The sequence below is a fragment of the Sphaerodactylus townsendi genome, linkage group LG14, assembly GCF_021028975.2.
Source record: "Sphaerodactylus townsendi isolate TG3544 linkage group LG14, MPM_Stown_v2.3, whole genome shotgun sequence".
In the NCBI taxonomy this organism is placed as follows: Eukaryota; Metazoa; Chordata; class Lepidosauria; order Squamata; family Sphaerodactylidae; genus Sphaerodactylus; species Sphaerodactylus townsendi.
The window spans coordinates 20,868,411-20,883,945 of record NC_059438.1 but is presented as its reverse complement, the minus strand read 5'-3'; the positions used below and the strand labels follow the sequence as shown (position 1 = coordinate 20,883,945).

The 15,535-nt window shown below is 47.0% G+C and overlaps 1 protein-coding gene across 1 annotated transcript in view; it reads right to left on the bottom strand.

The window, feature by feature from the left end:
* The window catches only part of CARMIL2 (capping protein regulator and myosin 1 linker 2), a 72,737-nt gene that overhangs the window by 21,597 nt on the left and 35,605 nt on the right, over nucleotides 1-15,535 (bottom strand). Inside the window, exons 26-30 of the mRNA XM_048516081.1 lie at nucleotides 15,268-15,375; nucleotides 14,187-14,332; nucleotides 11,850-11,937; nucleotides 9,724-9,843; nucleotides 4,191-4,562 (exon numbers count right to left, since the gene is read on the bottom strand). Coding sequence (XP_048372038.1) covers nucleotides 4,191-4,562; nucleotides 9,724-9,843; nucleotides 11,850-11,937; nucleotides 14,187-14,332; nucleotides 15,268-15,375 — 834 coding nt within the window. The remainder of the gene's footprint in view (nucleotides 1-4,190; nucleotides 4,563-9,723; nucleotides 9,844-11,849; nucleotides 11,938-14,186; nucleotides 14,333-15,267; nucleotides 15,376-15,535) is intronic.

Sequence of the window (15,535 nt, the reverse complement as noted above, 5' to 3'; positions counted from 1 at the left end):
ATTAGCAGCCCAAGGCCTTGGGCAGTGGCCGAAGGGTAGCAGCACAAGGGTGCTGCCTGTTGTGAGCTCATTCAGGAACTGTTTGGGGAGAGTCATGTTGTAGGTAAAGCAGACTCTAGGTTAGTTCATTGTATTTTGGTCTTGTAGTTGTGTGATGCTATGATTATTTGTGATGCTATGATTATTGATACTTTGCTGTTTATATTGTTGTTGTCCGCCACCCTGAGCCCTATGGGGGAGGGCAGAATATAAATCGAAAAATAAAAAGTACACAACGTGGATAACACATTACAAATAGCATGCTGTTTGTGATGCGTTGTCCACATTGTGTATTTTTTCTTTGTTTTGGTGTTTTGGTGTTTTGATACAGACTTTTTAATTATTTCCACTAAAGGTATAGTTTTCACGCTGTTCTTTGAGCCAGACAGAGGTTTTCTTTTTGCAGTACCTTCTGCCACAGCCCCTCTCCTTCCGTATCTCTCTCCTTCCCCATCACTTTTGGGAAGAAAAGGAGGGCTTTGGAAAAAGCAAACCCATGTACATTTTTTCCTGAGCTCCCCCACCCATCCCTTCTGGTACAGAGGAAGGCTGCTTCTTGCCTCTGCCATCGAAGGAACATGAGTGGGAGGCCTGAGCGCAAGTCCTTGTTCAATTCTAATATTATTATTTAGGTATTTATATCCTGCTTATATCCCTGTTGGGGACCCAAACGCTGTTCTCCTCGCCTCTGTTCTGTACTTACAATGAACCCGTGAAGTGGATGAGGCTGGGAGGGAGTCCACACACTGGGCTGAGAGAGTGACTGGCCGCCCAGCAAGTTTCCATGTCAGAGTGGAGATCTGAACCTGGATCTCCTAGATCAGGGGTAGGGAACCTGTGGCTCTCCAGATGTTCAGGAACTACAATTCCCATCAGCCTCTGTCAGCATGGCCAATTGGCCATGCTGGTAGAGAACTGATAGAGGAGTATAATTCCCTGAACATCTGGAAAGCCGCAGGTTCCCTAATGTCCTAAATCCATGGTGGTGGCGAACCTTTGGCACTCCAGATGTTATGGACTACAATTCCCACCAGCCCCACCTGCCATCATGGCCAGTTGGACATGCTGGCAGGGGCTGATAGGAATTGTGATCCATAACATCTGGAGTGCCAAAGGTCCCTGCTCATGGTCCTAGATCAGGGAGTAGAGAACCTGTGGCTCTCCCAGATGTTCAGGAACTACAATTCCCGTATCAGCCTCTGCCATCATGGCCAAATTGGCCCATGCTGGTAGGAGCTGATGGGAAGTGCTGAACCTGGCCCTCTGGAAAGCCTGGGATTCCCTACCCCAGTCCTAGAGCCTAGTCCAGGGGTAGGGAACCTGCGGCTCTCCAGATGTTCAGGAACTACAATTCCCATCAGCCTCTGTCAGCATGGCCAATTGGCCATGCTGGTAGGGGCTGATGGGAATTGTAGTTCCTGAACATCTGGAGAGCCGCAGGTTCCCTACCCCTGTCCTAGATCCTAGTCCAGGGGTAGGGAACCTGCGGCTCTCCAGATGTTCAGGAACTACAATTCCCATTAGCCTCTGTCAGCATGGCCAATTGGCCATGCTGGTAGGGGCTGATGGGAATTGTAGTTCCTGAACATCTGGAGAGCCGCAGGTTCCCTACCCCTGGCCTAGTCTGACACTCTAACCACTACGTAAAGCTGGCCCTCCAAGGTTTTGCTGAGCTGTTTTTCTCCTTTCACATACACCCCATAGATCCGAGGTGTCCAACTCTGGCACTTCAGATGTTCATGGACTACAATTCCCATCCACCCCTGCTGGCCATGAACATCTGACGCGCCAGAGTTGGACACCCCTGCCATAGATCTTCATAGGTTCACCCCCACCTCATTTGGATGGTTAACACATGGAGAGAAGCTTGTAAGGTTTCTCTGTTGTTGCTGTGGCTGGCAATATAAGCTAGTACAGGGGTAGGGAACCTGCGGCTCTCCAGATGTTCAGGAACTACAATTCCCATCAGCCTCTGGTAGGGGCTGATGGGAATTGTAGTTCCTGAACATCTGGAGAGCCGCAGGTTCCCTACCCCTGAGCTAGTAGAAAGGGGGCTTCCATGTAGTAGATTCCCATGCTGTTTCTTTGCTCCAGTCCCCCAGCAGTTGCCATTCTCTTTCCACCAGCCCAGTAGGCCTTTTTCAGGCTTTTTTTAAAAAATTGGCAATTGAATAATGTTACACCAATGCAGCATTATAACAATATGAGTCCTTGAATTTCCAGATTTCATTTGGAAAACATGAGTCTCTAGCTTCTTACGCTGCAGAGATGATGTGCCTTTCCCCTGAAATCTCTGCAATCGAAGGGACTAGACTCTTTTAAAAAATAATTAAAACTGGGAATGCCGGGAACCTACTGCACATTCCAGCACTACAAAATTAAAATGCTGATTTTTTTTTTAAAAGTCTCCCTACGGCAGGGGGAGGACATGGCCCCCCACAAGGACAGTGTCAGGAAAAATGGCTGCCATGTGGGTAGGAAAATCCCAGCGGTTCAGGCTTCATGGTGATCTTTCCCCAAAAAAGAATGGAGAAACCCCCAAGAGTTGTACCACAATGCTGTGGGGAAGCAAGAACATACCTCCACACACACACAGCGCCCAACACAATGCTGTGGGGAAGCAAGAACATACCTCCACACACACACAGCGCCCAACACAATGCTGTGGGGAAGCAAGAACATACCTCTACACACACACAGCGCCCAACATAATGCTGTGGGGAAGCAAGAACATACCTCCACACACACACACAGCGCCCAACCTGGGGGCAAATAACCTATATGGAGATGGCCTCCGTCAGTATTTTGAACAGGGAGAACAGTAATCAGATCTCAAAGAATTCATGGGATGCCAACAACGAAGTAACTTTGCATTGGCTTCACCCAATGAACTCCTGAGTTGGTCAGTCGTTTGAAAAGCGGTGGTGGTAGAATGTCAAGGTTGCCAATTCCAGCGTGGGAAATTCCTGAAGATTTGGGGGCGGTCCTGGAGAGGATGGGGTCTGGGATGAGCTCGAAGCTACAGAGCTGCCATCTCCTCCAGGAGAACAGATTTCTGTAGGCTGGTGATGATCAGAAATGCCAAGAGAACTCCAGGGCCACCTGAAGGCTGGGCAGTACACTGAGATATGGCCCTCCCGTTTCACTCAATAGACCTTCCAAGGCCACCTTTGCTGCTTAAGCAGAAATACCAAAACAAACAGGTGTGATCACTGCAGAGGTACCAGATTCCACTCCTCACTCGCCAAAGCATCACACCGATGCATGCACAATCTGGGTTTGCCGTTGTTTGTGGCAGGAATGGCTGCCGGGCAAATACCATTTCCAAAAGATAAACATTTTCCTCTAGCTGTCAAATATCTAGCTGGGTTGTTCGGCAAAGTTTCCCCCATCCTTCTTTTAAACTTCTCCTTGCATGCAATCAAGGGGTTAAGCTATTATTCTGTTAATGGACCCACTGACTGGCGAAAGGGTACCTCTTGGAGCTGGCCATACCTCAGTGGAGAAACAGATCAGAATTAGGCCCAGATTGTTCCGAGGCCTTAACGCCAGATTGTGCCACTAGGACGGTCCTTGGAAGAAATAAACAGCGAATAGGTTCCCCCCCCCCCCCCCCCCATAAAGCCTCATCTTTTCTGGAAGAGGCAGTAGATGGCTCATGCAGCAGCGTAAGTTTCACCTCTGCCAAAACCCTTCTGAATAACCATAAACATTTCCACAAGACAGCCAATGCATGGCTGCAGATGGGTTCACACAGGCTCTCCTCCCTCCTCTGACAGACTGCAGTTTTTCTGGATTGGGCACCGCCAGGATTTCCCCCCACCTTTCCCTGCAACACCCAGGAAATAAACAGAAGCAGCAAACCTCTGCTTCCAGCCCCAAAATGCTGCATCTCTCCTCTGATATAAACAACCTTGTCCTCTGCGCAGCAGTGGCCGGGGGCCGGCTGACAAGCGCAGAAGCGAACAGCTGCCCCTCTCTTCGTCTTATCTTCCAGGGTTGCAATCTCAGCCAGGAAGACATTTGTCCATCAGACACACACACACACATGCACACACACACACGACCCCCCTTCAGCCTCCTGCATTGGCAAATATATATATGTATATTAAGAAGCTGCAGTGCATAGGAAAAAGGCAGGGGTGACTTACATTGGGCTTGCTGGGGGGCTGCCTGTTCCTGCGATTGGGCCGGGGCCTGCCTCGGGTGAAATGCTCCAATTTCTCTCCCGCAGTCGGCAGGTCCATAAGGGATCGTGCGGATGCAGGCTCTGCGCGAGGAAGCAGCCCGCTCCCCGCCTCAGCATCCTTTGTGGAGGCAGGGCGTGACTTGGCGGAGGAGGCACGGCTGAGTGACAGCCCAGCCTGGGGAGTCCCGATCTTGTTATCTTCCGCTTCAACCTTCAGACCGAGTTCCCATAGACCTGGCAGGGAGAAGTGGGGAGGGGGAGAGATGTGGGGGAGAGACCCTGGGAGATGCCAGCCAGGCAGCTTTGCAGCAGCAGCGGCGGCGGCGGCGTCTCCCTGTCACAGGCAGATCTGTTCGCCCCGGCGACTCGGGAATGACAGGCAGGCTGGACTCCCACTGCTAATGTGCTCAGGGCTCGGTGCACCAATGAGTAAAGGACGAGGAGGAGCAGCCGCCAAGGAGCGCATCCCCTCTTCGGGACTGCCTGGGCTGATCTCTTCCACGGCGCAGGACTCCGATTCCCCCTCCCCCTAGTCTTCACATACACAGATAGACAGACCCAGCCTTCCTCAGCTGAAAAGCTGCCCAGGTTTCCTCTTCCTCAGGCCCAGATCGTGCCTAGAGGAAGGGCAAGCTGGGAAGCACAGAGCAGAGGTGTCATTTGAAGCCTTTCAGATCAAGCACAGAGAGGTGGGCGGCTCTGCATACGAACCGGCTCCTGTGGATGCCTGCTTGGTTTGTTCTGGTTTTTTTTTTAAAAGCAATGCCAGGATTCCCACAGATCAGAGATCTGCTCTGACTCTCCGCATCCAGCCACCTGCTTGAATCCATGAAGCTGACTCATACGGAGTGACACCATTGCGAAGGGGCATCTGTGTTCATCTGTTACAGCAAAATTAAGCACACTAAAGACCAGCGTTTATTTCAATAGGAGCTTTTTGCAAGTCACAGCTCACACTCTAGACATCAAATTAACAGAAACTCAGATGGAAATTAACGTCTTCAGTCTTTCAGGTGCCCCTGGACTTGTGAACTTTGAACTTTTATTTACGGTCTTAGACCAGAATTTAAAAACCCAACATTACTTCAGTGGTAGTATTTGGTCATTGACAGTAAATAGTCTGCCTGTCTGTCTATCAGTGGTAAAAAGTTATCATTCCTACAGGACCAGTAAAACAGAACAGTTAAAATATTCACCATTAACAGCCAAAGGATTCGGTGGTCTACGCAATAGTGGGAAAAGATTATATCATTTAAATAGACCATTTCTTAGCTACAGTCTCTTCAACCTCTCTTCCTTCAAAGAGTAGCTGAAGGGGAAGGAAATACTATACAGCAGCATCTTCCTTCAGCATAGAGCGGGCTATGAAGGACTTCTGGGCAGTGCTGGTGGATTGTGTCTGATGGATTACCTCCGTCTGGGATCCGCTGCCATAAGCAGAGAGGTGGTGTGGTGTAGTGGATAAAGCAGTGGTCCTCAACACCACTAAGATAACATTTGAGAAAGGTGCCAGCTCAAAATGACTTCCATTGGAGATGGCACTAGTCACAAAATGGATGCCATAGGACCATTACATAATGGTGAGAGATCCCAAGCCAAGCATCTGCTCTTTTGTGTCTGATGGATTAGTGGAGTAGAGAAGAGTGAAGAGTTTTGGATTTATACGCCACCTTTCTCTCCTGTAAGGAGACTCAAGGTGGCTTACAAGCTCCGTTCCCTTCCTCTCCCCACAACAGACACCTTGTGAGGTAGGTGGGGCTGAGAGAGTTCACAGAGAACTGTGACTAGCCCAAGGTCACCCAGCAGGAATGTAGGAATGCAGAAACACATCTGGTAATCACATGGGCTTCAACTGGTCAAATCTGAATACATTTGCTTAGCAATAAAATAGTCCCAAAGGAAAAGAAAGATTTTTTGTGTTGTTTTTAAGATAGCACACAGACACATGCATGACACAGTGGGAATCATCTCCAAAGACACATTCCCTTCTATATGAAAGATTAATAGGTATACTTTTTCTTAGAAGAGGTTTTCTTCTGGCATAACTAAGGAGGAGGAATGCCTCTTCTAAGAGGATGCCAGCCACTCATAAGCCATTTTTCAAAAGCTGAATGATTTTACAAAAAAATCTGCTGCATGATTAACTGGGAAAAGGTGCGCCAGTGAATTGGTGGAAATCCAAGACTGGCTTTTTTCTTTTAAGGAGGAGGTAAGTGGATGTCAGGGAACACACTTACGGGTACCCACAGGTACCTGCTGACCACCAACTGGGTTAGAGTGCTGGACTAGGCCTGGGTAGATGCAGGTTCGGACTTCTGCCTTCCATAAAAGCTAACCAGGTGACCTTCAGCCAGGCAATCTTTCTCTCAGTCTACCCTGCCTCACAGGGTTTCTGTGAAGACGCAACAAAGAATAGGAGATCTACGTACTGAGCTCTTCAGAGGAAGGTTTGATGAAAATATCATTAGTCATAACCAGATTTAGAGATGCTATAACTGGAATATCGAGAGTGAGTGTGTGACAGACAGACTTCCTGGAGGATGTGGCAACTGACCTTCAGAATCATGAACTGAAGCATGTCATGCCATGGGGCCGTTTCACACATTACGTGGCAATGAACCCCGGTTTGCAACCAAGCACAAAACTTGGCAGGGAGCTGGAGTCAATCTTTGCTCTCTGACTAATGTACCTGTAGGATATGCCTATTCTTGAAGAAGGCTGTCACATGCATGCCCATTTTCAGGTTTAGCTTTTAGGTGGCATTCACCTAAAAAGTATAATGTGTGAAGAATGCTTCCCAGAGGGTAGTTGGTGATTATTCACTTAATTCACTAGGGCAGTGATGGCGAACCTTTTTGAGACCGAGTGCCCAAATTGCAACCCAAACCCCACTTATTTATCGCAAAGTGCCACCCCGGCAAATTAACCTGAATGCTGAGGTTTTCGTTTAGAAAAAAACGGTTGGCTCCCTCTTCCTCCACCCCACCCGCTCGAGCAGAGGCCAGCCTGCTGTAGCCTCCAGCAAGTCCCATGCACTCCGCTCTGTGCCTCTCTAGCATCTCTGCCTCCTCTGCACGCCCCCCCTCGGGCAGCAGCCAACTGGAGCACAGGCACCAGGCCTGCCAGCCGAGTCCTCCCTGCTCACTGCGGTGTGCGCACATCATGCTCAGTGGCCCAGGCCAGCCTAGATGTGTGTGTGTGTGTGTGTGTGTAGGGGTGATTTTCCGCCCCCCAAATGACAAACTCTGTGTGCATGTGCCCACAGAGAGGGCTCCGAGTGCCACCTCTGGCACCCGTGCCGTAGGTTCGCCATCACTGCACTAGGGTATCCGTAAGCCTTACTGTTGTGGCTGAATATTGGCAGAGTGCTCGGAGAGCAGTCGTGTTTCCATGTTGTTGTCATTTTGTGCTGCAGAGAAAGGAGAATAACAATTTAGGATTTTCATCCAGGGAAATAACTCTTAGTGGATTAATCACATGGATTTCAATTGGCTAAATCTGAATAAATTTGCTTACGAATAAAATAGTCCCAAAGGAAAAGAAAGCTTTCTTGTGCTGTTTTTTCGATAGGGTGCAGACGCACGCGTGACCCAGCAGGGACCATCTCTGAAGAGGCATTCCCTTCTATGTGAAAGATTAATAGGAACACTTCTTAGAAGAGGTGTTTCTTCCGGTATGAGCAAGGAGAGGAATGCTTCTTCTAAGAGGATGCCAGCCACTTATAAGACTTTTTTAAAAGAAGCTGAACAATTTTACAAAACAATCTGCTGCCTGATTAACTGGGAAAAGGTATCATTCTAACAAATCTAATTATTTTAAAATTGATTAATCAATTAAATATTGCAGCCATGGGAACCTTAAAAATTAGTTGAAAATGGGGGAAGCCCTTGGGAGCAGCCAGGACCTAAGAGGGTAGCATAGCAGCAAAGAAACAGGTTATAGAACTGAAGGGGGAGGGGGGGCTATACAAAGCTTCTGTTTTCCATTAATCTAAAACACGGCAACCATTGTCCACAGGTTCTTGCTTGGTGTGAATACACACTGCTGTACCAGAATTTTCAGTGCATGTCTACATTGCAAACAGGACTCTGGAGAGGCAGCATAAAAATCTCCTAAATAAATATCAGTTTTATACTAGTTTAATTGTCACTGCTGCCGCCCCCGCATCCTTCAAAGGACAGTTTGCAGGCTGACAATTCTCTGTCACCCTCCGCTCCTCAAAGGACAGCAATTCCCTGGGAAGAGGGAATGATTATCAAACCTTTTCCAGTCAGTGGCTCAGATGCATTCTTGATCATTTGTTTTGGCAGTAGTTGACTGCAGCATTATTTGAAGTTGGGCTGTGCAGTAAACCTCTAGAGACAGAAAAGGTAGCAGGGTCTAGTGATGCAATGTGACTGCTGAACCAAGAGAGCACGCAGAGTTCACTGGTGCGTGTCAACACACAGATTTGGAACTCGTTCTAACGTTCCTCTTTCAGAGGAAGATACAAAGATATCAATGTCTCTAGCGCCATAAAGCAGTGTACAACTAAACAAATTAAAAACAAACAAAAACCAGCAGGACCAGAAGTTGGGAGTAGATATTCCATTACCTGAAAAATTATAAAGGTTGACTAACTTACTAAGGTTAAGCAGCCAATTAACTAACTAGAAGTGGATTACACCCTACTGCTGCCATTAAGAAAGAAGAATGAGTAAACTGAGAATGCATTTCTTGACAATGCAAGAAAGTCAAGGCGGAAAGAAGGAATTCCACATATGTGATAAATTCCCAGGATCCTGTCCAGAATATTTAACATGCCCTGAACCATTTCTGGGTTGGAATGAGAGACTCAGCATGCCTGGACATTTTTTTTTTTGGGGGGGGGGGGTTATATCTAAGGCCCCTTCCGCATACGCAAAATAATGCATTTTCAAACCACTTTCACAACTGTTTGCAAGTGGATTTTGCTATTCTGCACAGCTTCAAAGAGCACTGAAAGCAGTTTGAAAGTGCATTATTCTGCATGTGTGGAATGAGCCTAAGTGTGTATAAGCATTATTTCATTGAATAAGATGTCCCTCTCTTTGTCTTAACCTGGGAGCTGTTCTCTGAACCCTCCTCTCTCTGTCTGTCTATTGTTCCTGACACTTTCCACGACTATCTTCATGGAGCCAAACTTATTTACAGTTCCCTCCTGCACATATGATTCCTCATATTTCCACACACATTACACTAGATGAGTTGGCCACTTATGGAATGGAAAAGTGCTCCTTAGGTTAGGTTTCGTCTTCTTCCTTTCGACTGAAACCTAAATGTGAACAGAACCTATTTGAACGAACGTACGTTTTACTTTTTGGAAAATACCTGGCAGATTTACTTACTGCACACAATATCACACTTCTACAACAGGGCAAACCCTGCTATATTAACCAAATATTCGACATCATGCAATAAAGTCATAGCAAGGATATGCAATCATGTCAATTCATTGAGGGATGAAATCTCCATACCACATTGCTTGGGAAGCCATTCTCAGCAGCCGTCTGTAGACTTCCATGCCTTTCCAGGAAAGCAGACCATTCCGTGTTGCCCATCTGCAATTCCTCATCATGTTTCAGGAGATCCTTTGCCTGAGACAGTGAAAGAGGTTAAAAAGCATATCATTGTGAATAAAACACATTGGAGCACTTGCCATGCACCATCAGGGCTCCTACTTAGTGAATCAAGAATGGGTTGCCTCTGGCCCTTTCCTCTGGTGCACCGAGAACTGGCTACAGCTTCATCCTAGCAGTAAAAGGTGGTTTAGGGGCGCTTTAACACAAGTAGATGAGGGATGGTGGCTCCCCTCCACCAAAGCACCAGACTGGAAACGGCACCATGCTATCAGCCCTGAGAACTGTGTAAGAAAGGAGGCACCAACCCTGTGCAGCTTGTAGGAACTTGGGGGGGCTTTAGTGGGTACAATCACAAAATGGTCGCCATGGTAAGAGAGAAGCCAGTCACAAAATGCAAATCACAAAATGCTGGGAGGTTTCAAACCAAGCAACTTCCTATGACGGATGCTACTATTTCCTAATAGATGTTCTCTGAAGACTCAAAGGGGTCTTCTGATCCATGTCCTGCTCCATAGGGTTGCCATCTATCCACTGGCCACCCCAGAAACTTTTCTGTGGGCAGAGTTCAGAGAGGAGGAGAACGCAAACCTTGTGACATCATTGCCCATTGTGCGGCCAGGGGCATTGGCTGTTTCTATCTGAGTACTTCCACTGGGCTCCCAATAAACAAGTTTTATCACATCAGATTGAATTACAAAGCGAAAACTGTATATTCTGAGCAGCAGGGAAATAAATTTGTTCATTGCATTCATGTCTCACATGTCTTCCTTCCCAGTACTCAAGGCAGTGTAAATTTGCTTTCCAGGGGGTCTCTCACAGATGCATCACACTAACATAGACCTGTTCGTGGTCTATGTTACTTTGGAGTGGTTATCCTACTTTGGAGTGGTTCCAGGGCCCAGGGGCAGAGCCTCTGCTTTGCATGCAAAAGGTCTCAAATCTTCTCTGGCTACAAGGATCAGGCACCAGATGATCTGAAAGACCTCTATCAGAAAACCTAGAGAGCTGCTGCCAGTCAGAGTAGGAAATACTGACTTTTACAGAGCAATGTTCTGACTCAGCAGAACATTACCCCATATGTCCCTACTAGACCTCTGCGTTCAGCAGAGGCCAATTTGCTGGTAGTCCCTGAACCCTCAATGATGCGGCTGGCCTCCACGCGGGCCAGGACTTTTACATCCTTGGCCCCTGCCTGGTGGAACACTCTTCCTCCAGCTGTCCGGGCCCTGCGGGATCTTGGTGAGTTCCGCAGGGCCTGCAAGACGGAGTTGTTCCGCCGGGCTTTTGGAGTGCCCAGCCGCTGATATGAGTGCCCCCGCCTCCTCCTACATTTCGGGCCCACTACCATCTATGGGCCCATTCTTTTTCTCCCCTTCTGGGAGAGTCTAATAAGAATTGTTGCGGGCGTTGTTGTTTGTCGTTTATTAATTGCTGCATTTTAACTTAAATTATTTACAGTCCATTATGTAATTGTTATTTTATGTTGTTCACTGCCCAGAGCCCTTCGGGGGTTGGGCGGTCTATAAGACTGATAAATAAATAAATAAATATCATGTTCTACTTGGCAATTTGCAGGTCTGAAGGTCTCACAAGTCACCTCTGCAGGAAGAGCTTTCCCCGTCTCTGGTCCCTGACAATGCATTTATACTGAGCATGTTTTTAGTGCTTCTCAGTAGAGAGAGATTAAGTTGTGACTATGAAGCCTTCCTAAATTGCATATCAAGAAACAGTGATACAGAGGTCAAAGTGTCAGGACAAGATCACAGAGATCCAAGTTCAAGTTCCCACTCTGTCATAGAAGCCTGCTGGTAATCTTGGGCCAGTAACACTTCCTCAGCATAACCTACCTTGCCACATTATTGAAAGGATAAAATAGTAAAAGGGGAATGTTATAATGACAGGGAAATGGATCCCCATGGTGGGGGGAGGGGGAATGGAACATAAATGCAATAAAAGAACGGACACATATCAGACTCCTGCGTCTGCCACTAATTCCCTGTGTCTTGGTGCCTGGAACTCACCAGCTTGTCCTGAATATTTCTCAGCTCCTCCAAAGTCTTTTCAACAATACCTCTGGCCATGGCCTCAGCCACTGACTGCTTGATCCCCCTGTCGAAGGACAGAGAAGGCTATTACCACAGGACAGAGCAAGGTTGCAGCCCTCATGATGGACCGTTGTATTTGAAGGCTTTGTGTTCTGATAAACTGGCTAGGATACGCAAGCTGAAAAAACACACCAGGTGATCACAACTGCTGGGCCCCCTTGCCCATCTGATTCCTCACAGGTGGCAGAAAGTAGCCCTGCAAGAAAGCCAGGAGGATGCAGTTTTGTTCTTTGCTTGGTTCCCTACAGGAGAGGCTGCCTGGTTCCCTGAAGAATTAAAAGTGCCTTGATCTTCTCTTCCAGGTTGCTGTTACTAAACTGCTGAATTAGAGATGTCAACTCTCATTTGGGAAATATCTGGAGATTTTGGGAGTGGAGTCTCAGGGTGGGGGTGGGGCCTCAGTGGGGCAGGATGCCATTGGCCAACTTCCAAAATAGCCATTTTCTCCAGGGAAACTGATTATCATCTGGAGATCAGTTAAAATCCTGGCATATCTCTAGCCTCCACTTGGAGGTTGGCAACTCTATACTTAATTCCAGCACAGAAGGAGGCATAGCTTCTAAGTGCTGGGTTTCAGGGCCAAACTAGATGTTTACTTAAGAGCTGAGTTCAAGTTCCCCAAACCAATTCCCGTTTCCCTGTACCCAGACAGAATTTGTGGGGAACGGCTGTTTAAAAAAATAAGGAGAGGGGGTTATTTTCCCATTTTTATGGCACCATGTGGAGCATTTGTACACACAGAAAAGTGACAGGAATCTTGAGGAAATGGGACGAGCAGGGTATCATCAGTGACAGGGGCCCTTTATGCATGGAACACTTATCTCGGGATTCTTCTCTGTGCAGTGGGCTTGCAGTGGGCTCTCCTTGCGTTTTTCTGTTTACATGCAAGGAGGCACCCTCCTAGGTGCACAGTTTTTATTTATTTATTTATTTATTGTATTTGTATACCGCCCTCCCCGAAGGCTCAGGGCGGTTTCCAACAAAATAAAAAGTTAAAACATCTTATATATAAGTTAATTAAAATACATAAAATATTAGACTAGAGATGGCTTCAGCTATTCTATTCCCCCTTTTATGAACCCACGGGAGGCCAGATGTTTGCTTTTTATTGCAGTTGATATCATCCCGGCTGGCCAAACGCCTGGCGGAACAGGTCCGTTTTACAGGCCCTGCGGAAACTTTGTAAATCCCGCAGGGCCCTGATCTCACCTGGAAGCCTGTTCCACCAGGTAGGGGCCAGAGCTGTAAAAGCCCTGGCCCTTGTAGAGGCCAGCCGGATCGCCTTGGGGCCAGGGATCACCAGTAGGTCCGCCTCCGATGAACGGAGGGGCCTAGAAGGACGATATAGGGAGAATATATTTTGTGCTGAGAACTCTCCCAGCCTGATTATCTTATTTCTGGCCATCAATTTATTCTTAAAGGCACTTATTCCGAAAGGTACAAATCTCATTACACTTGGTAGTCAAGGTTGCTAGCTTATAAACTGTGCTTTTATTGATATTACTATTCCAAAAATAACCACCCCTCCTCCAATGAAAGAGCAAAGCAATTCCCTGGATCTCACACTGCTAAAATAGGGGACCATGGCTTTGAGCCGTTATTCTCTCTCCCCTCCATATTCCCTGCTGTTGCGCCTACCACTGAAGGACAGAGAGGCTTCTTATTTCCAAGCACTCTCTGTTATTATTATGTCAAGATATTGGTATATCAATATGGGCATTTTTATTTGGTGAGGTGCTCAGAATTCATTGTAAGAAATCTCACACAGAACTACATTTCCCAGATTTCCCCGGAGCAGGAGAATGCTTGTTAAACCTGTTTAAATCAATCCCTGGATATGCCCTGGGAGCATTAAGGGCTGCCATAAAGATTTATCCCCAGAGCAGAGTAGGTAAGAGACCTTCACTGCTACAGAGACAGTTTTGCTGGTTCATATACCAAGACAGGAGGGGTATGAAACAAGCAGTTTAAACCCCCGGGGGGCAAATGGTGCTCACATGGAATCAAAAAGGACAGTTCAAGGAAACCCCCCTCTCCCCTACGGGACTCCCTGTTCTTGGCTTCAATGCGCTAATAGCGCAAGGCTGGAAACTCAAGGAGAACACCACGGCCCTGTAGAGGCCCCGAAGAACCCTCTTTCTCCTGTTCCAAAGTCAAACACCAGGGAATGAGCAGGCTGGCTTTGGTGTCTGCTTCCAAACCAAGCAGGTTTTTTTGTTGGGCTGCAAAGGATGAGGTTAACTCGTTGCTTACATTCGTTTGCTGTCCACCTGCATTCGCAGTTGCTCCAGAAGGACTTTCTCAGGCACGCTGCGGATCAGGTGGTCCTGAAAGCTGCTTTTCTGCAGCAGTTTTGGGCACAGACTCTGCACAGTGTCCAGCATGGTCTGCACAAGGGCCTGTCAAGAAGGGCAAAGAGAGGGAGGAGTGGCAGGAGAAGGCATCTGATAACGGCAGCTTGCTTTATTGCTCCTCTTGCTCATAACAGAAACTGTAGCCCAGTGATGTATAGCAGAAAGCATTCGAAGCAAGTGATGGGTCACCTGCTTTTAACAACATATTTTTTTTTAAACCCAAAACATTATTTTGGTAAAAAAATAATTCAGCTTTGGAGAGTCACAAGAAGCATGTGCAGAGAGGACTGAAGCCAACACTTAAATCAGCACAAAATGTGCTGCTTTTACACATGTCTGATAATGCACTGTCAAGGCACCATAGCAGGGGACTCCAACGTGGTGCCCGTTGACACCTTTCCTAGAGCCTGACTAGTATTCTTGGAAGGTATGGGGCCAGATGGGGCTTTTGCCCAGCAAGGCTTTTAATTGGGCATTGGAGATGTGATCGGCTGTGCAGATTTTTTTTTCAATGTTGCGTTGCCAGCAGCTGGCATCACAACATAAGGATCTTCACTGTGTGCCTGAAGATAAGCTGCAACGGTCATTTTGTGGCAGCTGCATTGTGGCTGTGACCATCATGCTATGTCAAAATTCCAAAGGTGCCCACTAGCTCAAAAGTTTGGGGATCCCCTGTGCTATAGCCCTCCTGTTTCATACAGGAAAATCTAGTTGCAAACAATTGCTATAGTGCATTGAGACAGCACGATCCTACTACGTGTTCTCCAATGAGGTGTGAAAACAATGTTTGTTCTCAGATTGATCTTTGTGTCAATAAGGGTCAGAATCATTCTTTTTTAAAAAGATAGCAAATTTCTCACAATGGTGATTTCCACACAAAACACGGTGCTTATGTAGTACAAAACTGCAGACTGTATACACAAAGTATTGTCAAAGGCTTTTGTATACACAAAACCTTCTTGCTAGAGGGTTAGACCTACCTGGATTTTCCTGCTGTTTGATGGAGAAACTTCCTCGATGAAGTTTTCCAGCTGGAGCTTACCATTCTGGTGTGTCATGCTTCCTGCCTCGTATAAAAAGGGTAACACCTGTTGTAGGAAAGACAAAGGTCTAAAGGGTTTTGTTTGTATTTTACATGTGAGGCTGAAACAAGTTTGTGCTTCTAAACTAAAGACAGGATGCCATTGTTTGTGAACAGGGTAACAATTAAAAGACATCCCAGAATTACAACTGGTCTCCAGACAACAG